Here is a 24,631-nt window from a genome sequence, read left to right as displayed (position 1 = left end):
TTCTTTCTTATGCATACAATATAACTCTTCTTGATCATTTTATTAAAGCCCTAAAGCTGTTTCACTGTCAAATTATTAATAAGAGAAGGCCTTTTGACCACCAATATCCTGATATATGACAGATACATATATTATATATTGTTATTACAGATTTACATTGCTATAAATTATATGAAGTGAAAGCATACTGTACATACAGTATATTGAATCACAAACACAAACTCTGTTGATGGGTATATAGAAAACTCATCCCAGTGGATTAAGGGCCTGAATCAGCACAGATCGCAAGGCTGCGGACGCACACTTTACAACTGATCGATGTTTGTGTTCTGCGCAGGCGTATGCATCTCATTGTATGTGTGCGAACTGGTCACTGCAATCGAGATGCGATTGCAGTGAGCACGCAGTCTCATCGTTCAGTGATTGACAAGAAGTGACCGTTCGGGGGTGTGACAGGGCTGTGGTCAGTCAAACGCAGGTGTGACTGTGTGTTTGGATGCCGTTACAGGGGTGTGCATGATTAAGCTGAGCTGTAGATACTGACAGGAAGTTTAGCAATTTGTGGGTGAGGTCCGGTCAACCACAACTGTGTGTATGGGTCCGATGTTACCGATAGTTTCACACACTTGCAAAGGTATTGTGGATGTAAGCGGCTTTGTATAGTGCTGCGATCGCATTGCGATTGCATTCATTTGCATAATTTTGCAGCGGCAGGGTGCATGCGGATGCAGCCTTGCAAGCCGTGCTGAATCAGGCCCAAAGTGCGTAAGGAACATGTAGTCAATATCATATACACAGACACAACTATAGTGCCGCAGTAGTATACAATTTAATTATAATTATTATAATTATTAATTATTTAATTAACGGTAATATGTATGATAAAATATAAAATAAAAACAGATGTAGTGAACATGTGAAATGTGTTACTGTTCTGTATTCAGCAATAAAAACATACATACACATCTTATGTGTTTTGGAAGGTAATCTGGTTTGGTTTTTGGCCTAACTTCTAAGACATTAAACCTGATGGGACCAGATTCTAAATCACTCACAGTGAATATTAGCAAACAGCACACGCTCTGTAGCAAATATTTGCAACTTATAAATATGTTCATGCAATTCTGAGGCGTAAATTTCAATTGATTTTAGCTGATTTCAAATTAATCATCATCGATGTTGTGTTTCTGGGGTTAAATCACACATTTGCTAACACATTTATGTTTTCTAAAAAAAAAGTCAGTTAGTAAATGTGTGATTTGGAGGGACTATGTACTAAGTCTTGGAGAGTGATAAAGTGGACGGAGATAAAGTACCAACCAATCAGCTCCTAACTGTCATTTTTCAAACATAGCCTGTAATGTGAGTTAGGAGCTATGTGGTTGGTACTTTATCTCTGTCCACTTTATCTCTAAGGCATAGTACATAAAACCCTTAGCCCCAGAAACAAAATATTGACGTTTGACTGATTTGAAATTTTATTTAAAAACAATTGATAGAGTCGGATAGATCTCAGCCATATCTCTCTGTCCATGAAATTTGAATGTCTGGGTTTTAACTGGGTGGCTGCTTTGCTGATGCAAGCAAGAGAACCATTTTCATAGACGTTAAGTGGGAGCATTGTGTAGCCAGAGTTCCATGGTAATCTGAGACACCTGTAGTAGGCTGGGTACACACGTAAAGATTTTCTGTCCAACCATCCAACTAGTTGATTGGTTGGAATGAAAATCTGGTAACGTATGGGAGTAACTGATGATCAGCAATTTGCTCATACATGCCAGAAAACAGATGAAAATGGTCGTCAGACAAGTTTGTTAAATGTTTGATCTAAACAAATTTTTCAGACAATAGTTTTTGTCCATTTTCCTGTGTCTGGGAGCAAATTGCTGATTGTCATTTGCTTTCATACCTTACCAGATTTTCATTCCAAGCCATCAACTAGTTGGATGGTTGGACAGAAAATCTTTATGTGTGTACCCAGCTTTGGATGGATCTTTTGCACCCAGCATGGGGTAGATGTAATTTCCTAATGATGATGGTTGTGGCTGCATACAAAAAAAAACAGTGGGCAATGCAGCTATTTGGATGAAGCCGTGTGTATACTCTCTGTAACATATGGGAGTCTAGTTACTAAGCAGTGTTATGAGACAGAGTGAAAAGTGATAAGTCTGTGATAAGGTGCCAGCCAATTAGTTACCACCTGCCATCTCACAGGCTGTGACTTTTCACTCTGTCTCCTAACACTGCTTAGTAAATAGACCCCTTAGCTGTAGAAGCTACAGTATGCACAAAATCAGATGTTCTTACTGTAGTTGCCTACAAGCATCTAATATGTACCAAAAGAGCACACAACTGGTCACAATAATTTGTCTATAATTTTTAAGACCTTGGACAAGGAGGGATTTTCACACATAAGGAAGAATATAACAAACAAGTATTAGTGCTTTGTGGCATTAATTACTATTTATGACAACATAATTAACTGTAGTATTAAATTAAAATGGTACATACAGTAAAAGTAAACAAAATTATTGAAATGTACAGCAATTGTGTCCACTGAATGTAAAGCAGTACTGTTACTTATCACTCCACTGTGCGTAGGAGACAGAACAACTTTAAAAGACCGTTAGCGTGGCACAAATGTCATCTGGTAAGGGATCGGTACATTGGCAAAGCCAGTCATTCGGGGGTAGATATCAGACTCAGTGAATTGTGTCTGTGATGTCAACACAAAATTCTGTAGAATGGAGGTGAGGAACAGGAAGAGTTCTGTGCGAGCCAAACCTTCCCCGAGACACATCCTCTTCCCTATTTGGAGATAATAAAGATTTATTACCATTAAACATTTTCTGCACCAACTTTTTTTTTAAATTATAGTATCATATCATGTCTACAACATTTGAAATTGGATTTTTGTAAAAGCCAATAATAAGCAAAAAAAAAAGTAAATTTTCACCTACTATTGTAGAAATGAAGGGATAATGAATAGACCCCTTAATAATTTATGGCTTTATCTTTGTAGAACAGCATAGGTAAAGAACCCTCTGTCTCATATCAGGGAAAAAAATATAGGGTAGAGGTGGACACAGTGCCAATGTTTATGCAGTTGAGCAATTTTAAGATACTGCGCAAGTGCAAAAAGTCTAGGAAACCCTTACTGCGCACATGCCAACCTAGATGTGCGATGGCGTATGTAGTTGCTTATGACACCACTATGATTAGAGACAACTCCTCTTTTTCCAATCACTTTAGATCACCTTCCAGTCTCCCCCCTGAAACTCCCATGGATCCCAGATGTTGTCTCAAGTAAAAGCGATGTTCTACACAGATGCATATGCCATCGCACACCTTCCAGGATCCAGTCAAGCTGCAAGTGAGCACAGGGCCGGTGCAAGGTTTCTCAGCACCCTAGACAAAAACTCAGCCTACTCCCCCCCCATCCATAACCTAAAGCTGGCCACACACTCAACCAACTTACATCCAACCAGCCAACTTGTTGATTGGTTGGAATGAAAATCTGATAAGGAATAGGAGTAAATGATGATAAGCAATTTGCTCCTAAATGCCAGAAAACAGATGAAAATGGTCGTTTAGACAAGTTTGTTAAATGTTTGATCTAAACTATTTGTTCAAACAACAGTTTTGGTCCATTTTCCAGCGTTTGGGAGCAAATTGCTGATTGTATTCCTTACCAGATTTTCATTCCAACCAATCAACTAGTTGGCTGGTTGGACAGATAATATTTAGCTGTGTGGCCAGCTTTAGATATGTCGACATTCATGTGGTAACAGTTCCAATGTCGACATATATATATATATATATATATATAAACCATTCTATTATGTGTAGTAAATGTCTACTCCTACTCCTTCACATACATATATATATATATATATATATATATATAATTTTGTCTCTTTTCCCCTTTCAACAACTCATCAGTCCCACCACATATATAATATATTTACCCCTTATATGATGTATTTAATGATCTCCTTCCTCACTCCAATCCCTTATATAGTAAATGATCCCCCCTCACCTACAGCCCTTATACATTTAGTGATCCCTCTTACCCCTGGCCAGCCCTTATGCTGTATATTTTGTGACCCCCCCCTTATCCCCAGCTCATATATTTAAAATGATTCCCCCATTACTCCCAGCTTTATACATTTAATGATTTCTTCCCCCCACCCACTCCCCCTCTTCATATCCATATAGTTTTGCTCAACTGACAGCACTGTCAGGCATCCCCAGAATCCAGCCACCTGCTCCTACTCCTACTCGTCGTCTTCGGGGGTCTCACCCACCAATGTCTGTAGCAGTGCTCCAAGTGGGAATTTTATAGTGGGGGTATAAATATTTTAGTTGAACTCTCCCCTCATCCTCTGCTTCTATCTCAACCTGCTGCACCTCACACTGCCTATTTCCGTCTCCCACCCCCTGCACTTCAATCTACCTGCTTCCCTCTCCCACTCCCTGCATCTCACACTACTTTCCTCTCTTATTCCTGCACTTCTCAATGCTCACACTTATCTGCTTTCCTATCGAGTCTCGACTCCATCTTTCAGTCCATATCAGTTGTTCCTGCTGGCAGAGGCTAGCAGCTTCTACTCCTCCCCATCCTCCGGCTGGCAGTGGGCTCTCCAGCGAAGGGACTCTCTGAACTAGAGCATTAGCGCAGATACAGCAGCAGCAGCAGCTGTTTAAATTTTGCGCCCGCCGTGTACCAATCACGGTGCAGACAGGCAGCCAATCAGAAGCAGCCTTTGACTGCTTCTGATTGGCTGTCAGTCCGCAAACCATGATTGGCTAGCGGTCAGCTCCAAATTTGAAAGGCCTCCAATGCTACTATTTGATTGGCCGCTAGTCCCCAGTCAGTGTCAAGTTAAAATGCAGCTGCATCTGCCCTGGCGCTGGTCCTGATGCTTGGTCAAGCCAGCACGGAGAAGAGATGTATGTGTCCCAAGCAGGACACCTCCGCCACTAGAGGGGCGGGCTGCTCTGGCTGGTCTGTGGTGGCGGTATCTCTCCCAACACGAAACAGTCACGATAAAAAAAAAAAACAGGTATAGCGGCAGACGTTGCTGGTTACACCTGCGGCCGTCGCTAGGTTAGTCTGAAAGAAGAATGTCTCTTTCAGACATCCATCATTTTTCTTCATTGTGAGCAGGCCGCCCCACAGGTCCCGGCGCCCTTAGGTAGCTGCCTAAAGCTGCCTAATGGAAGCCCCGACCCTGAGTGAGCAGCAAGCAGCATCATTAGGTAGAAGAACTGGAAGGACAGGAGAGAGCAGCACCCTGTGCAACTATCCTAATTTTGGTGGTGCAGTCCCACTATCATATCCTGTAGTGTTGTCTTCTTTCCCTCATATTATATACATAGGTGGCCCCCAAACAAGTATCTAGGGCCCCATAGGGTCAAGTTGTGAGTATAGTATTTTTAAGAAATATACTCCAACCACTGTGCTTTGGTTTTGGATCTGGATTAATCTTAGTGTTTTGGTTTTGCAAAAGCACCCTCACATGTCCTGTCTTTTTCTATTTTCGGATCTATATTTAAAAAAAAATAAATAAATAGCTAAAATGACATAATTTTGACCTCTTAACATGCAATCCAAAGCCCAAGTTTGTTTCTTAATCTAAAAGTTTCCGAATCATGGTAAGATCCAAACTGGGATTCCGAACTTGGACTCAGGGCCTGATTCAGACCCGCTTGCTAGGATGCATTCGCACGCAGCTGTCCACAGCCAAAGTATGCAAATCCCACGATCACTAGTAAGACATTAGCACGCCCACTTTGTTTTGCCATGCAATTGCAATACAAAATTAGATGCCCACCAGCCTGACACATGACGCCCACTTTCCCTTAGTAACATACGTCATCTCAAGGAAGTGTATGAAACAATCTGTAACATCGGCTGACATCTGACCCATACGCACCACTTGTGGCTGACCATACCCTACCGCAAGCACTGCAAGTGCTGCTGTGTGTATTTCAGCCATGTGACGTGTACGCTGACGATGCGTCTAAATGATGTACCTCTCTGTAATGGCATTCCAATGCACAGATACGCCTGCCTTCGCACCACCACACCTCTGTTACCATTGTCCACCCCCGGTCACCACCAACAAATGGCACGTCCTGTCACTCATGCTTGCGCAGCATCTGTGTAGTGGCAGCGAACACTTCCCAGTAGCAGTGACTGACTCGCGCATGCGCACTGCGTCTTGTACGCATGAGCAGATTGCAAACATTAGCAGGCACCGTACAAACACAGCCTTGCAAACAGGTCAGAATCAGGCCCTCAGTTTGACTTGGAACCCCTAAATTGAGTTGTTCTTGGTTCTCTGAGAACCAGACCCGAACATATGTAGTATTTTACTGTATGCCGAGTTTGACAGGAAACTAGTGTAAAAAAAAAAATTATAAACACAGTCAAAAACATTAAAAAAATATAAAATAAATGCAAATAATATAAACATTGTTGGGTTCATGTACACCGGATGCACCAAACTAAAATATGTTGTTTTCAAAGGTTTTCCGTATCACTTTTGGTTCCCCAAAATGTAAGCTCAGGATCCGCAGCAGATTTTGGAGATATGGGGGTAATTTACTAAAGTGAGAGTTTTTAGAAGTGAGTTTTAGAAGAGATGTTGCCCATAGCAACCAATCAGATTCTAGCTATTATCTTCTAGAAGTTGCTAGTTAAATGTTAAGTAGAATCTGATTGGTTGCTATGGGCAACATCTCTTCTAAAACTCACTTCTAAAAACTCTCACTTTAGTAAATTTACCCCATGGGCTACAATTTCACAAAATATGCCCATAGAGGGATCCAAAGAATATCTTAAGGTGGTGTGACACAGTCAGATTAGGAGGTCCCTCTCCTGGGTAGGGGACTCCTTCCTTACACACACACACAGCAGCAGGGAAGCAGCACACCAGTCTGGATGCGAGTACAAGCTGGTCGGCGCCAGTCTTTATTGTACAAATGTCAGAAATAACATAAAGAAAACATAAACATAAATCCTAGCCCTGTCGGGGCACTAACTTCACAGGTGGTTCCCTCACTACCAGAACCTGGCAGGGCCTAATGCCCTCACCAGCAACAAAGGCACAGCACAACACTCACAGTTAGGTTTTCCAGTGTCTCTGAGCAAACTCCCTGTCTGCTCTCCCAGGTGAGACACTCAGCCCTAAACACACTAGGCTTATATTGGCCACTCTCAGGTGGAAACCCTAACAAGCCTGTTACCAGGCTGCGAGAACCAAAACCTGGAGTGGCCGTGGGTGGAGCCCTCCCTCTCCTCTCACCCACAACCCCCAGGTCCCAAACCGGCTTTTCAAAAAGCCGAAACTCAAGCCTGCTACACTGCAGACTTTCTCCTGGGGGTTTAAAACACAAAAGACAGGAATCTGGGACAAATGTACCTGCCACAGACCACTTTACCAGTGATCCTATCACAGTGGGTACACACTATACAGATATATCTGCAGATGATGGTTGTTTGTACACACTGAACAACCATCATCTGTGGCTGCCCGCAGGTCCCGGCGACCAGGGGGCAGGTCCCGGTGGTGGGGCTGCAGATATAGTCCGGTGCATAAATATTGGGACATTGACAGAATTTTCATATTTTGGCCTCTATTCACCACCACAAATGGCTTTGAAATGAAACAAACAAGATGTGCTTTAACTGTAGACTTTCAGATTTAATTTGAGGGTAATTATATCCAAATCAGGTGAACGGTGTTGGAATTACAACGGTTTCTATATATGCCTCCCACTTTTTAAGGGGCCAAAAGTAATGGGACAAAACTAAACAATCCTAAATCTAACTTTCACTTTTTAATACTTTGTTGCAAATCCTTTGCAGGCAATTACAGCCTGAAGTCTGGAATGCATAGACATCACCAGACACTTGGTTTCATCCCTGGTGATGCTCTGCCAGGCCTCTACTGCAAATGTCTTGAGTTCCTGCTTGTTTTTGGGGCATTTTCCCTTCAGTTTTGTCTTCATCAAGTGAAATGCATGCTCAATCGGATTCAGGTCAGGGTGATTGACTTGGCCATTGCATAACATTCCACATTTTAGCCTTAAAAAACTCTTTGGTTGCTTTTGCAGTATGCTTTGGGTCATTGTCCATCTGCACTGTGAAGCGCCGTCCAATGAGTTCTGAAGCATTTGACTGAATATGAGCATATAATATTGCCCAAAACACTTCAGAATTCATTCTGCTGCTTTTGTCAGCAGTTACATCATCAATAAATACAAGGGAACCAGTTCCATGGGCAGCCATACAAGCCCACACCATGACACTACCACCACCATGCTTCACTGATGAGGTGGTATGTTTTGGATCATGAGCAGTTCCTTTCCTTCTCCATACTATTCTCTTCCCATCACTCTGGTACAAGTTGATCTTTGTCTCATCTGTCCATAGGATGTTGTTCCAGAACTGTAATGGCTTTTTTAGATGTTGTTTGGCAAACTCTAATCTGGTCTTTCTGTTTTTGTGGCTCACCAATGGTTTACATCTTGTGGTGAACCCTCTATATTCACTCTTGTGAAGTCTTCTCTTGATTGTTGACTTTGACACACATATACCTACCTCCTGGAGAGTGTTCTTGATTTGGCCAACTGTTGTGAAGGGGATTTTCTTCACCAGGGAAATAATTCTTCTGTCATCCACCACACTTGTTTTCCGTGGTCTTCCGGCTCTTTTGGTGTTGCTGAGCTCTCCGGTGCATTCTTTCTTTTTAAGAATATTCCAAACAGTTGATTTGGCCACACCTAATGTTTTTGCTATCTCTCTGATGGGTTTGTTTAGATTTTTTAGCCTAATGATGGCTTGCTTCACTGATAGTGACAGCTCTTTGGATCTCATATTGAGAGTCGACAGCAACTGATTCCAAATGCAAATGTCACACCTAGAATCAACTCCAGACCTTTTACCTGCTTAATTGATAATGAAATAACGAGGGAATAGCCCACACCTGTCCATGAAATAGCTTTTGAGTTGATAGTCCCATTACTTTTGGCCCCTTAAAAAGTGGGAGGCACATATAGAAACCGTTGTGATTCCTACACCGTTCACCTGATTTGGATGTAATTACCCTCAAAATAAATCGGAAAGTCTGCAGTTAAAGCACATCTTGTTTGTTTCATTTCAAAGCCATTGTGGTGGTGAATAGAGGTCAAAATATGAAAATTCTGTCAATGTCCCAATATTTATGCACCTGACTGTATATCTGTCCATCGGTTGTGCAGCACAGCCAATGAGATATGTCAGTGAACGCCGACGTTCACCGACATGTCGCGGGTACACACTGCCCGATGGGCAGCAGATATATTGGCCGATCAATTGATCAGCCAATGTATCTGTCAGTGTGTACCCAGTTTAAGACAGTGGCCAACAGTGCAAGTGCAGTCCGACGGCCACCATAGAAGTGATGATATTACTGGGACGGCTGATTATTACAGAGGTGTCCAAGCAAGTTTTTACAGAAGCATTCCAATGGAATTAATTGCAGATCAGTAGGCAATGATGTATAAAGAGGTATCTGATCTGGCTCTAGGTCTCCCTCATGTTTGTGCATTACTGCCTGCAGCATGCCAAGCATGTGCATGTTTCAGAATGTCATAGGTTTCTTCAGCAGCGAGGTCTGCCCCACCCATCAGCAAACTTGTATATGCCACAGGCAAAGTGGCAAGAGGAATCATACAGAAAAGAAGCAAAACAGATTTCCACTTTACCATTATAGACAGATTTTTCAGATCTACATTTAAAGGTACAACTCAAATCAATTTCAGGACATAGTATTGGAAAACAAGTAAAAGGCAGGTTAAAGATCATACCTATAGAAAATGGTAGGAAGGCGTCTTTTCTCTGGAACTTGCCCTCAGAGTCCAAGAAGTGGCCGGGATTAAACTTGTGAGGGGTAGCAAAGTGAGTGGGGTCTTCAAGGACAGAGCACAGCAAGGCGCATACTCCAGTACCCTAAACATTAACATATTTATAGTTATTATTATCCTATAAACTTTATTTAAACTATATACTGTACTATATAAACATTATATGCACTCCAGTTTTATATCCACCATGATTACTACATGATCAGTATCTGAAATGCCCAGGAGTTCTGACCTATGTCCCTGTCCATAATAATAGGCCTGCATTTACATACTGCACAAAGCAGGAGTGCACACAACAGTATACTGTACATATTCCATCTCTTGTCTTCATTCATTGTATTATATATCCACAAACTTACTCTACAGTCAGCATACCATAATCCTATATTCTCTCACCTTGGGAATAAGGTATCCTCTAAACTCTGTGTCTTTGGTTGCGGAATGCGGTGCATTCATTGGGATCACATTGCTGAACCTTTGAATCTCATGGATTACAGCATCCGTGTACGGCATCTTGCTCCGGTCCTCTATATTTGGATGGCAGTCACGTCCTATCACACGATCTATCTCCTCATGGATCTTAGCTAAATTATAACAGAAAGAAATGCATAGCATACCTTAGTTTAATTAAAGGCAAATACAAACATTACACATCAATAGCGCATTGATTTAACTTCACCTAAAATGCATTAAGTAAATCATATCAGGGCAGAAGTTTTTCTTTTAATTAACATGAATATAACATTCATATTTTAATTCTTTGGATACAAATAAACTAATAAAATTACTATTATGATTCTTTTTATATAGGATAGTGTTGCATTATTCAGTATTGAGAGCTTTATTATATATAAGTGAAAGGCCCATTAAGATGCGTGAAGTCCCATTAAAAATATTTTTCTTTAGACTGTTAACAAATAAATCATGGGTACAATGCAGAGCTACTTTATGGTGTAATATGCCTATTAGTTATGTATTTACAGAGTTGCACACTAATAACAATAAAATATGACTATGGATGTTGGGTGATTGTAATTTTATTCCAAAAGGCGGACACACTGAGCCTGGTTTTATACAAAAATATAAGACATCATTACAGTAGATGTGGTGATTGTGCATATTTGAAAGTGTTACCAATTCAGTAAAAGGCTTCGCATTCTCTAAAAATGTCAACAATGTATAAAGCTGGTGGTAATAATACTGTAGGTACTCTCGTCCATTAATATGTGAATATAAACTACAAGAAGTAATTTTACACAAGATACTCTATGCAATCTAATCTAGCATAGTGCTCACGGTGTATTTGCAGTGTTGTTTCTGAAAAAAACTTACTCTGAAGAAGTAGGTTTTCCATTTTGTAAATTACATCTATTTAACAAAAAAATAGATTATTTGAAACCAATAGACAACACTAACTTAGAAGGGAGAAAGAATGCATTTCATATGCATGGCGAAATTTAAAACCCCTAGTCTCGGTCTGAGTATAATGGTGTTGTAGGTGTTTATCTAGCTTAGAGATGTGTTCTTGTTATGTCCAGAGTTTGTTAGAGGGTCTTTTTCTGCCATCTCACCCTTGTTCTTAGTTTATGTTGTTGGCTTTATTGTGGCGTGAAAGAACGGTAGCAGCTGCTATCTGACTTTTAGGTCTTGAGGTGGTCTTTCCTGCCAATACACTGTTTAGGCTGAGTGTACCCTACTGGAGTCAGCATAAAAACTGGTCCTGGCGGACCTTCTGTGTCATTGTGATCAGAGTTGGGTACCTTGATTTGTGGTAATGAGCTGTCGTTGGCTGCTATCTAGGACTGAGTGGAGTTGGTGAGCAGACGGCAACATTGCTTAATGGGACGTTCTTTCCTAACCACAGTACGTTATCTGTCTTTTCCCTTTTACCATTTTAATAATTATATATACAACTGTCAATTTTGATCACCAATGTGTGTCTCTGTGTCATTATTTTATTATAAGTTGGTTATTTATGTTGTAATTATACTTGCATACAAGCATAGGCTGACATCAGACGTTGGGGGCATTTATAAATACAGGTTAAGTCTCTCATATCCATATATTCCGAAATACGGAATTATTTTGGCATGACTGAGATAATGAAACCATTGATTTTTGATGGTTCAATGCACACAAACTTTGTCTAAGGCACAAAATATTAAAAATATTGTATAAACTTACTATCAGGCTGTGTGTATAAGGTGTATATGAAACATAAATGAATTTCATTTTTGTACACAAACTTTGCTTGAGCCACAAAATTATTGAATATATGGTATAAAATTACCTGCAGGCTGTGTGTATAAGGTGTATATAATACATACATGCATTCTGTGTGTATATTTGGGTCCATTCTCAAGATATCTCATTATGGTATGCAAATATTCCCAAATACGGATAATTCCATTATCCAAAATACCCCTGGTCACAAGCATTTTGGATATGGGAGACTCAACCTGTAACACCTTCTCTTCAATGAACACACGTACATGCAACAATTGTTCTCTCAGTGTAGAGAACCCCATATAAAATACTACACTTTATTTTGCAGAACTTGCAGAGGTCCATGCAGCACTGTATTTCATACCTTGTATATCCGGGTACTTCAGTAGTAATAGAAATCCGTGCTTTAACGTAGTGGCCACAGTTTCACCACCAGCAAAAAACAGGTTGTTAAGAGTCAGAATTAAGTTCCTCATGGTGAATTCCGAGTCAGGGTTATCCTTTTCCTGAAAGCACAAGAAGGCCACAAACAAATACAGTTATCCTACACATTACATTTTGTACAGTAAAGATAGTAATTATCCGGATATCAGCTACTGATAGCAAAGTGCACATTTGGGTATAATCACCTACACTATGACTCCTGAATTCAGTGTTTCTTGCTAAGTAGGTGTCTGCGCCTTTATCTCTTGAACCACCCACTCACCTCTGCAATCTTGGGGAAGTCCTTGAACCACTATTAGGCAATAGGCAGGCAAATCCCTGGGCAGTCTTTGAGGACCTGACATAGTTTTCCAAAATAAAATAAATGACATATAGAACTATGGGCCTGATTCAGACCCACTGCGAGCGGCTGTCCGCTCGCAAGTGGGTCGATGGTGTGCACTGCGCATGCGCTCGAAGGAGGGAGCTCCGTCGTGCGCATGCGCGAGACGCGACGAGCGAAGGACTTTCCTTCGCTCGTTGTGTCTGATCAAAGGGGGCGTGCTGTCGATGTTGATTGACAGCACGCCCCCCTTGGTGGGCGTGCCTGGGGCGTGCCTCCCAGACGCGGGCAATCCCAAGGGAACGCCTACCGTCAGAAGCCGGCTCCCACTGACATCACTAGTGATGTCAGTGGGAGTGATTTTGGCTCTGATAGAGCCAAAATCACTCTGGGCCTTGCGGTTGAGAAACTCAACCGCAGGCTTTGGCTCGCAGTGGCGATGGTCGCGATGGTCTTGACCATCACGACCATCATCCTGCACGCTCGTATATGCTGTGGGTGGTGACCCACAGCTATACGAGCGTCCAAGAGGACGCTCCATAATTATGGAGGTGGGCCCTGATTCAGAGCGAGCGCTCTGGTCAGAGCGTCCGGCTCTGAATCAGGGCCTATATGCTCTCACACACAGGACATCATTCAGAGGTGGTCGCTCGGAAGCGATCGGTCGCACCCAAAGTGACCGAGAATATGCAAAACGAGCGCTCAGTCGCAAAGCACATCGTAAGCGTGGAAACACCCAAAACAATGAAAGCACACCTCCTATCTCTACGGCCTAATTCAGAGTCGGTCGCAGGTGGCAACCTACATCAGCACGATTAACACCTGTTACATTGTTAATTGCCTACAAACATCGGTTGAGGCAGTAACCATCGCCAGCACTCGCAATGCTTAAGGTAGACCCTTGGCTACACTTAGCTCTGCGAGTAGTAGCATCGTTATTGCAACGAGATGACGTGTGTGATGACTCTCTCAGTAATATATGCATGCCCTTAAAACGCCCTTTTTAAGGTCAACCACGCCTGCGTGCACGCCACCACACCCCCGTCCACAAGCACCTTCCCCTGTAACCACCCACAAACGGCACGAAATGTCAATCACAGCTACGACCTCGCAGTGACTAGCGAGCAAGAGGATTGCAGTCGGAAAGACAGGCTTGCGCACGCGCACTGCCAGGTACACGCATGCGCAGTTGAAAAAAACATCGCTCGCTACGTCCAATCGCTCCGTGCGACCGCCTCTGAATGAGGTCCACTGTCTCTAAGCTTGGAAAGGTGCTTTTGTCTTTGGTAAGGTGGTCATCTTCCACTTTTACACATTTTACAGCAGTGGCTCTCAACCTGTGTTATAGCTCCCACAAGGGGTACTTGCTGTGACATTCAGGGATACTTGAAAAACTTTCTGCAATGATGATGGGAGGCACAGCACATCCTGGTGATAATAGCAGTTTTGTATAAATCTCTAGCCCCATGCATCACAGTAGGACCCTGATAAAAAAAAAAAGAAAACTATGGCCCTCATTCAGAGCCACTCGCAAACAGCAGTACGCTCGTTGCGTTCCGATGTTGAATAACCGCGCATGCGTCGGTGTAACAGTGCGCATGTGCGTACGGCAGATTGCGAGCTTTTTTGGTCTCGTTCGTCAAATAGCGTACAGGAAGTGACCTGTCAAATGTGATTGACAGAACAGGGCGTTTTTGGGTGTTGACGGGGGTGGAGATGGAAAAACGCAGGCGTGGCGAGGCGTTTTTGGGGCGTACATACATTAGCAAATGCGAGCGTAAAATGTGTTCGGACCGACTCATACGTCACTGGATGATCCTCTTTCCCTTCAAAATGCTCGCACAGCTTAGGGTCTGGATTACTCGACCACATTGGCGATGGCCTTCTCCTCCGTCCCGGGACTCCTCGATGTTGTTGCGATTAATCGCGGGAGGGCTGAAAAGCAATTAGTGTTGGATTGAAAACCGGCTTGGTATGTGTTTGGAAATCAGTTTTTTGGGATAGCACAAAACCGTACGCAGGTGGAAATCAGAGCTGCTAATGTCAGGATGACACAATCAATTTGCGTACATTTGTGAGGGTTTATTTTGCCCTCAATTTGGTGGTTAGGGCCTTTTGTAACAATAATGTCATCATGTTTTAATTTTCGCACCATTTTATTTTTGCCTCTTGAATTTGCCTCGTTATACGATTTTTTAAACGTTCCTTAAAGAGCCCTTTTTTTTTTTTTTCCAGTTTTTGCCTTTTGGTCCAGGATTCAATTTAACCCATTTGTACAATAATTTCACAATCCAATGTCAGATTTTTTGTTTCAATTTATTGCTCAAACAAAATTAAAAAAAATTAAAAATTTGGGATCATCTTTTTTTGCCAAAGATATGTCCCAAAATCAAACAAATTGGCCCAACATAACTGTTGACATAAACATACAAAAAAAATTTAAAAACATTTCACAAGAAAGGAGAGGGAAGTTTTGACTAGAAAGGAATATGAGCCAAGCACAGAAGGATTGTGGGAAAAGTCACCATTGCTGTCATCGTTTTTTCACCCGTTTGGATGGGGGAGGGAGGGCGCCAGACCGGGTCCGGGATGTCATCGGGCTGGCCTGTCCAGAGGCAGATGTTGTGGCCTCTGGACTAGGCACAGGGCTAGGCACATTTGGAGGATTGGCTGATGTTGTGCCAGAGGTGGAGGATCCTGATGTTCCAGCAGGAAGGGAGGTCGGCTCCACCATGTGCTGGCGAACGAGCTGCTCCAGGGCATTGGCGATGCGGATGTTGGCCCTGGTATTTTCCGCCAGGGCCTGACCAATGGTCACGTTGGCAGCAGCATTTTGCTCCAGGGCCTCAGCCACCCGTAGCAGACTGGCGTCCATCCTCTGCAGAATCTCCGTATGGAAATCCGATTTGAAATTGAGTTCTGTGAGGAGGGACACTGCCTGCGAGGGGGATTGCCCTGGACTGGCTTCTGCAGGGTCCTCAGCCGGATGTACTGGTTCCTCCCCTGCCGAGCCAGCAGAAATTCGGCGGCCAAGGCTCCCCTCTGGAACAGACTCATCCGCCTGTGTCTCTGTTAGGAAAAACAGAAAAGCCTCACATTAGAATCTACATATTGGCACAATAACATTTCATAGTTGATAACATCCAAAGATTTACCTGGGACAACATGAGGAGCCGCAAAGTCTGGCATGTCCGTATTCCATGTTGGACACGCCAAACACCTCCACAGGCTGCACACACCCCTGTGCCAGCTCTTCTAAATCGGTCAACTCCAATGACACAGGGGTGGGACCCCCACCTGTCCCCCTTGCATGCCTAGCCCTGTCCGCGATTTTTTGCTTTAGGCGATATTTGAAGTCGCCCCATCTGTGGGAAAAAATGGAAGCCATTATCCTTTTGTTTAAAATGGTGTTTGTTTTTAGGGGGGGCAAGTGTTTACTTACCGCCGTTTGACATCCCGGGCTAGACGGACATAATCACCCACCCTATTGACAGCAACGGCTACCTCTTCCCACATTCTCCCCTTCTGGCTTAGACTCATATTCCTGTCTGCCTGTGGCAGGATGTCCACACACTTCTGTATCAAAACCTCCATCTCCTTTCTTGTGAAATGTGGCTGCCTTTTTTTTTGGCAGCTTTGGCCGGAATACTGGGCCCGGCAGCCTCTTCCATGTCATCCTCCTCACCTATTTGTGTAAATATTCAGATTTCTCAAAATCACAACTTGCCCAATCTTATGTTTCAAATAACTCATTGATACAAAATGCATGAAAGACTTACCACCTGACTCTTGGGCATTGTTTCCCTGGTCTGTCGCCATGTCTGAGGTCCAATCCAGAAATACCCCAGAATTTTAATGTGTTTTCGTGACGTATTTATACATGCGTCCTTATTTTGCGGCCGCATCATTGATTGTGCGTTCCTATGATCCCTCCTTAATTTGTGCGGGAAACGAAACACTATTTATGGCTTGGTGTGTCTCGAGTCGAGGTTGCGTTTTTGGATTGTTGGAGGATACCTTGGCTGGAGTTTATTGTTTGCGTATAAAGGAGTTGGCGGTTGGAGATTATTTTGTTTGGTAGATTTGCGTTTTTATTTTCCGTTCTCTTTTTTGTTTTTTATTTTTTTTACCTCGTTTCTTGATTTGGTAAGTTTTGTGAAGTCTAACTTTTGATCAATTGTTGTTTCATTGTGTTTCTTCATTTTTGTAAATTTTGGATCAATAATTTCATATATTTTAGCTTTTGATTAATTTCGGACCCAAAGACCTTTTGATTTGGACTCTTATATATTTGCTCTTGGTAAGTCCATTTTTTATCTTGTATTTGTGAACTAATTAGCGCATTTTTCACAGTTTGTATAGTGACTTGTATTTGCGAACTATTAGCGCATTTTTACTACTTACTATTGTGACTTGTATTTGCGAACAAATTAGCGCATTTTTACTACTTACTATTGTGACTTGTATTTGCGAACTAATTTGCGCATTTTTAATACTTACTATTGTGACTTGTATTTGCGAACTAATTAGCGCATTTTGAATACTTACTATTGTGACTTGTATTTGCGAACTAATTTGCGCATTTTTAATACTTACTATTGTGACTTGTATTTGCGAACTAATTAGCGCATTTTGAATACTTACTATTGTGACTTGTATTTGCGAACTAATTTGCGCATTTTTACTACTTACTATTGTGACTTGTATTTGCGAACTAATTAGCACATTTTTACTACTTACTATTGTGACTTGTATTTGCGAACTAATTAGCGCATATTTACTACTTACTATTGTGACTTGTATTTGCGAACTAATTAGCGCATTTTGAATACTTACTATTGTGACTTGTATTTGCGAACTAATTAGCGCATTTTTAATACTTACTATTGTGACTTGTATTTGCGAACTAATTAGCGCATTTTTAATACTTACTATTGTGACATGTATTTGCGAACTAATTAGCGCATTTTGAATACTTACTATTGTGACTTGTATTTGCGAACTAATTAGCGCATTTTTAATACTTACTATTGTGACTTGTATTTGCGAACTAATTAGCGCATTTTTAATACTTACTATTGTGACATGTATTTGCGAACTAATTAGCGCATTTTGAATACTTACTATTGTGACTTGTATTTGCGAACTAATTTGCGCATTTTTAAATGCTTATTAATAATTTTTTTTTTTTTGAGGTTGCCCTTTCGCTTTTTGGGCAAACATTTCAACCCATTTTGATGTACTGTGTGCAATGTCGTTTTGCTCTTTTGCCAAATGTGTGTTTCGCATATTTTAAGTTTGGTCTATCACAAAATTTAGAAACAAAAATGCAAAAAATTTTTGTGTTTAATTTCAGTTTGGACGTATCATGACAATACCCCGGCATGTAAGCAGCAATGGATGGTATCATCAAGCTAAGTTGTTTTGAATTTTCTTTTGGGGTGGGTCCAAAGCCTTACATTACAATCTTGCCATTTCAGGTTGATCTAGGGTGGATTGTTCTGGCCATGCTCCCGGAAGCCGACCAACCTCAATCTCGTCCCAGGCGTAGGCATCGTAGGCGTGCAAGGCCCCAGATATTTCGAACATGTGTCACCCTTTTTGGAATGCCCGATGATGAGGTTTTAAGACGCTACCGTCTTCCTCCCAAAATCATCATAGACACTCTCTCATTAATAGAGAGTGATCTGGAGCGGCAAATTAACAGTCCTACAGCAATACCACCACTTACGCAATTTATGGCGGTGTTACATTTCTGTGCCTCAGGATCGTTTCAAACAACGGTGGGAATAGTGGCAGGCATCTCACAATCCTCCTTTTCCCGGATCCTGAGGGCAGTGATGGAGGCACTTTTCAAGCACCTCCATCATTTTATTCAAATGCCTTTGGATATGGGTGCCCTTAGTGTGGCCAAGGCCAATTTTTACCAAATAGCTGGCTTCCCACACATCATAGGGGTTGTGGATGGTACTCACATACCACTTCAGCCTCCAGCACGGCTGGAGGCCATATTTCGAAACAGGAAACACTATCACTCCCTGAATGTAATGGTGGTATGTGATGCCTCCCTCCAGATCCTGTCCCTGAATGCAAAATTACCAGGAAGTGCACATGACTCCTTCGTCATCCGGCAATCAGGGATATGGCACAAATTAAACAACCTACAAGCTGGTGATGCGTGGCTTCTGGGTAAGTGGAGACCTTTAGTACATAACAATGTTAAGCTTGATACACAGTGATCCTGATGTTGTCTATTCTTTTTCACAGGAGACAGTGGATACCCTTGCATGCCCTGGCTGCTCACTCCTTACTTGGCTCCCACACCAGGTCCACAAAGTGAGTTTAATACCGCACTTACAGCCACCAGGCAAGTGGTGGAGCGCTGTATCGGCCTCTTAAAAGGCCGATTCAGATGCCTCCACCGTTCTGGTGGCGAGCTCATGTATTTGCCGGATATGGTTTCGAAAATTGTGGTCCTGTGTGGGATCTTTCACAACATCGCCATAAGGAGTGGTGTTCCAATGCAGCCAGAGGATGCCTTACCTGAGGATGGCCCCCCCGAGGTTGGTCGGAGGTCAGTATGTGGGGGGGCCATACGCAATGATGTGGTGGCCCGATATTTTAGGTAATTATTGATCAAACAACAGTGTGTATACCCAATGTGTTACGGTTTTTTAACGTTCATCTTTTTTTATATTAATTCTTGCACCATCTTCTGTTTGTTTGCATAATCTTTGGCACTCCCACGATGACTACTTCCTGCTACCCTTCAAAAACCTTTCTGTGGAAACTTCGGGAATATATTCTGACACCAATATTGCAACGCCATATTTGTGAAATCATGTGGGCATGGACCTACGTCAACCAGTTCTTGATTTGTTCTGTGTTTGTTTATTGTTTTTGGTATGTGGAGTTTTTCTGATTATCACTGTGTGTTTTGTTTGTGAGTGACCACTTTGTATTTTGATTTCTGTTGTGAATAAATATTTGGAGAGTGTAATTTGTTTCCTTTTTGGGCACGTTAGAAGCAAGTGTAAACAAAATCCCAAACGTTAATTTTACCTAAGGGGTAACCCAGTAATGAAGCAAGTGGAGCTAAAATGTAATATGTTTTCGGGGTACTAACCTACACAACAAGGAATCGTGTACAATCAGTTGCCTTCGTAAGATTGTCCTAAGCAGTTTGGCCACCAAATAGGAACCTGAAAAATGGTGTAAACTATCATGTTGACCACCACAAAAAAGGAAAATGACATTGGTACTGGGAGGTGTTTCTTGTGCCTGTTTGCATTCAAAATACAACACACAATCTGTAGTGAGTTTCTGGGGCAAACCTTGCTTGAAGAGTCTACTTATGTCAGTGTAAAGAATCTTGGATTTACTCCAAACGCATGAGACAGAGCTTGATTTTAAACATATTTATTAAGAAACAATTTAAAAAAAAATAAAAAAAATAAATTAATTCCGAAGGAGGACCAACAGATGGTCAAGGGCCTGCATTAGCCCGGTGACCTGCTCCCGCATACGGCCCACACAATTCTCAATCTGTTCCCGACGCCTCTGTTCCTCTGTGGGTGACAAAAGTTTGGGGATTAATAAATCGATAATGAAGCAACATTGTCAAAAAACAAAAAACAAGCAAACACAAACTTACAAGCTTGTGGGCCAAAAATACATTACACGGATAAAACCCAGAAGCCCAAAATGTCGTATGCCAAAAATACAAGGGCCCTCAAAAAAGGCACACAGGTGTGATATGTGTATGGTGACATCAGCAGGAACAGGTAAAGACAACCCCCAAAAATACCCTAAGGCGAAAAAAAAATAAAAAAAATGGGGACGACACATGATTACATACAAACAGTTTGTGGTGTCCAAAATAAACTTTAAAAACATACCGTTCTCCAAAACGAGAGAGCCAGAAGCCACTCCCTGGACCACCTCGGAGGTGGCTACATTCCCCAACCCGAGGGGCATGGTGTTTTCGCCATCCTGGGAGGGGGTATTTGGAGGAGGGACGGATGGAGGAGAGGGGGAATTGGGCTGGAGGGGAAGTAGGGCAGAAATTTCGGCCACAGGGTCTGGGGAGGAGGGGGGAATAGAGGAATTGGGGGTTGGAGAGAGGGGCCGGGACCGGCGTCTTGTGTGGCGATGCCGCCGTAGTGTTTGCTGTGCCCCTAAAAATTGACCAAAAAATTGTTGTTAGTTTCAACAGGAAACCAAAAAAAAAAAATATAGGACAGACATGAAAACATGCACATGCAGATATGACTATATGACTACAATGACTCAATAGGACAGACATGAAAACATGCACATGCAGATATGACTACAATGACTCAATAGGACAGACATGAAAACATGCACATGCAGATATGACTACAATGACTCAATAGGACAGACATGAAAACATGCACATGCAGATATGACTACAATGACTCAATAGGACAGACATGAAAACATGCACATGCAGATATGACTACAATGACTCAATAGGACAGACATGAAAACATGCACATGCAGATATGACTACAATGACTCAATAGGACAGACATGAAAACATGCACATGCAGATATGACTACAATGACTCAATAGGACAGACATGAAAACATGCACATGTAGATATGACTACAATGACTCAATAGGACAGACATGAAAACATGCACATGCAGATATGACTACAATGACTGGCCCACAAGATAAACTTGAAAACCACAGTCCAGAACACTTACTTTCCGCAATCTGCATGCGAAAGCATGCCAGCAAGCGGGGCGTCCGCCGGTGCAGGTCCGACCACCTGCGCTCCAGCTGGCCAATATGTCGGCGTGAGCCGAAGGAGCGCAGGCGTCGACGTACCTCCGCATATGCGGAACGCTTGCGCCTGTTGGAGATGGGTGGAGGCTGACTGGTGATCCTCCTGTCCATCACCTCCGTCAGCACCAGCAGTTCGCGCCTGGTGAATGCGGCGGATCTCATGATGGCAATGGTGTTTTTTTTACAAAATATTTTTAATAAAGCACCACAAAAAAATTTGATTGGCTAATGTATTTGGGAAATTAACAGGACAAATTCTATTGGTTATTGTATGAGTCATGTGTTCGACAGGGCCACAAATCTCTGGAGAGTTATGATTGGCTTGATGCAGTGACATGCGTAAGCAAATTTAAATAAAGAAATGAACCACAGAAAAATTGTGGGGAGACAAACAAATAGAACAATTGTTTAATTGGGGCTAACATGTCTTTGGAACAATAAAAGCGAAGGTTTCAGCCGTACGTATTCTGCGAGCAAATACAAACACGGACAAGATTAAAGTTTATTGCATTGTGTTGAAAAAAAAAAAACAATTAAGCTAATTGATACATTGATTGGCATGATACGATTGAGGGAGGTAGGCCGAAAAAACTAGCAGGTAATCGGAATCTGACAGTCCCACTTCCGGATTGTACTTGTGCGTGCGTTCCCTTCAAGCCATTTCGGGGATGTACGCTCGCTATTTGGCAAGCTCGTTAGTCAGAGGAGGGGTCGCCTGTGTTTGGGGCGGATTTTTAGCTGCGTAGGAAAAAACGAGCGAGTGCTTGAATTTAAATATTTTTTTACGTACGGCGAACGTGCGTACGCCCACTTGCGAGTGGGTCTGAATGAGGGCCTATATCCCTGTATCCATGTTAAAGAAAGCAAATGTGGACTATAGATGGCTTGGGTATTGGATGCCGGAAGGCGGGATCCCAGCGGTCAGAACCCTGACGCTGGCATCTCGGCTGGGTTAGCTTACCAACTTGTTGATCAGTTTGCTAACCCTCACCCTCTCCCTTCCCTAACCCTCCCTCTTAGGTTCAGGCAATAGGGGGGAGGTAAGGATTAGGCTTAGGGTTGCGGGGAGGAGGGGTTAGGTTCAGCCACTAGGGGGGAAGGTAAGGGTTAGGCACCAAACCCCCCCTCCCCGCACCCTAAGCCTAACCCTTCCCACTTAGTGCCTAACCCTAACCCTCCCCCTAGTGCCTAACCCTAACCCAGCACCCTAACCTTAACCCTCCCCCTAACCCCCGAAACTTACGGCAGTCGGTGTTCTAAAGCCGGGATCCTGACTGCTGCACTGGTATTTAGACCGTTGGTATCCCATCAGCCGGGATGCTGACTACAACCCCTATATACTTTTGTCAATTCTACATTTTTCACAAATTACAACATTATGAGAAATATATATGTACAGTTCATTCTATTCTTGTGTTATTTTAAAATCTTATTTGTAGCACATTTATTGCTTTTATATTTAGCGGTGCCTAAACATTTTTAACTAATAGCATATTTACTGCAACCGCTGTCCCTGCGAGCTCATCTTTGTACATAGCGGGGATAGTTTAATTCAAATTAAATTAAAATTGAAAATATCCAACAGTGATATGGGCTGGTCCGCGATTATTAATACATAGACTCCTAAGTCTTAATGCAAGAATTGTTCTGAATGTCATAAGTTGTTCTCTATGCTATGAGCCCTTTTTAAGTCTATGGGGTCTATGTACTAATAATCGCGGACCAGCTGTGATTATTATCTATCAATATCGCTGGGAATAAATTCACTATTAATGAAAATACACCGCTACAGTATGTACAAAGAAGAGCTTGCAGGGAACAGCAGTTGTGGTAACTGCTGTTCCTGCAGGTTACATCCCTGGCAAATTGTAGAAGTCTTTCACAGAAGTGAAAGAATTCTCCACGGCAAGCTGACACAGTGTCAGCTTCTGGAGCCGGCCGAGGGCTGTGAAAGAGAGATCGAAAGATCTCTCTCCTGCACCTGGAGCCTCCATAGGCAAACAGTAGTTTACACCATCTGAAGATGGTGTAAACTACTGGGGCTGAGCTCTGAAAAGCTTCACTTTTTGGAGTTTAGTAAATAGTGGTCAGATCGTGCCCCTATATACGTGTTCACGATTTAAAGTGGTAATTTGCACTTTGCTAGATATTTCCTGCATTGTGCCATTAAAACATAGGAACAATTTATAAAATTAGGCAGAATGTATAAAATCATGTAATCAAAGTTATAATTTTGAAGGAGATTTACAATTGCAATGAGATTATAAGCTTACCTCTACATACTGTAGGGGCATATTCAATTGGGTGTGAGAATAGCAAAAAACCCACATCTGCGAGGTATTTCCTGCAGGTGCGGGTTTTTTGCTATTCAATTAGGTGTGGTTTTTTTTTTGTGTGCCCCGGTAGGTTTTCTTTCACGCACCTCCAGAGCAAGCATGATTTTTCCTAAAATCGTTAATTTTAGGAAAAATCACCAGGACTTGCTCTGACACCCCGGCGGCACCCCCCTTAGGACTAATTAAGCAATTGGAAGTTTCCAATTAGCTTAATTAGTCCATAATTACTTACCTTTGGCAGCGCTGTCTTCTTCATCCAGCATTGGGAGCCAGCTCTTCTACAGCAGGGTGAGTATGTCAGTGTGTGTGGTGTGTGTAAGTGTGTATGAGTGAGTGTGTGTGTGTGTGACCCTCACTGCCAGTGTGCCCGCCTAGTGTCCGTGTGGCCCCCAGAATGGGCACTGGGAGAACTACAATCTCCCAGCAGCCCTTGCTCCTCCCACCAGCCCATGGAGCCTCCCAGTAGGGCCCCTGAACTCCCAGCAGCCCCCTTTCCAGTAAGAAGATAGAGGGGAGGCCACCGGGAGTAGCGGAGACCATTGAAGACCCCCAGGCAGGTAGGTGAAGATTTTT

General features: G+C 42.5%; 1 protein-coding gene across 1 annotated transcript in view; it reads right to left on the bottom strand.

The window, feature by feature from the left end:
* Positions 1–1,962: 1,962 nt before the first annotated feature.
* Positions 1,963–24,631, bottom strand: part of LOC148502845 (cytochrome P450 2G1-like) — a 43,979-nt gene continuing 21,310 nt past the window's right edge. Inside the window, exons 6-9 of the mRNA XM_088449288.1 lie at positions 12,506–12,647; positions 10,312–10,499; positions 9,859–10,000; positions 1,963–2,808 (exon numbers count right to left, since the gene is read on the bottom strand). Coding sequence (XP_088305414.1) covers positions 2,627–2,808; positions 9,859–10,000; positions 10,312–10,499; positions 12,506–12,647 — 654 coding nt within the window. The 3' untranslated portion in view covers positions 1,963–2,626. The remainder of the gene's footprint in view (positions 2,809–9,858; positions 10,001–10,311; positions 10,500–12,505; positions 12,648–24,631) is intronic.

This window comes from Taudactylus pleione, unplaced genomic scaffold (assembly GCF_031769625.1).
Source record: "Taudactylus pleione unplaced genomic scaffold, aTauple2 ptg000481l, whole genome shotgun sequence".
Classification (NCBI taxonomy): domain Eukaryota; kingdom Metazoa; phylum Chordata; class Amphibia; order Anura; family Myobatrachidae; genus Taudactylus; species Taudactylus pleione.
Note: the sequence above shows the minus strand (reverse complement) of the source record. Positions and strands in the feature narration are given on the sequence as shown.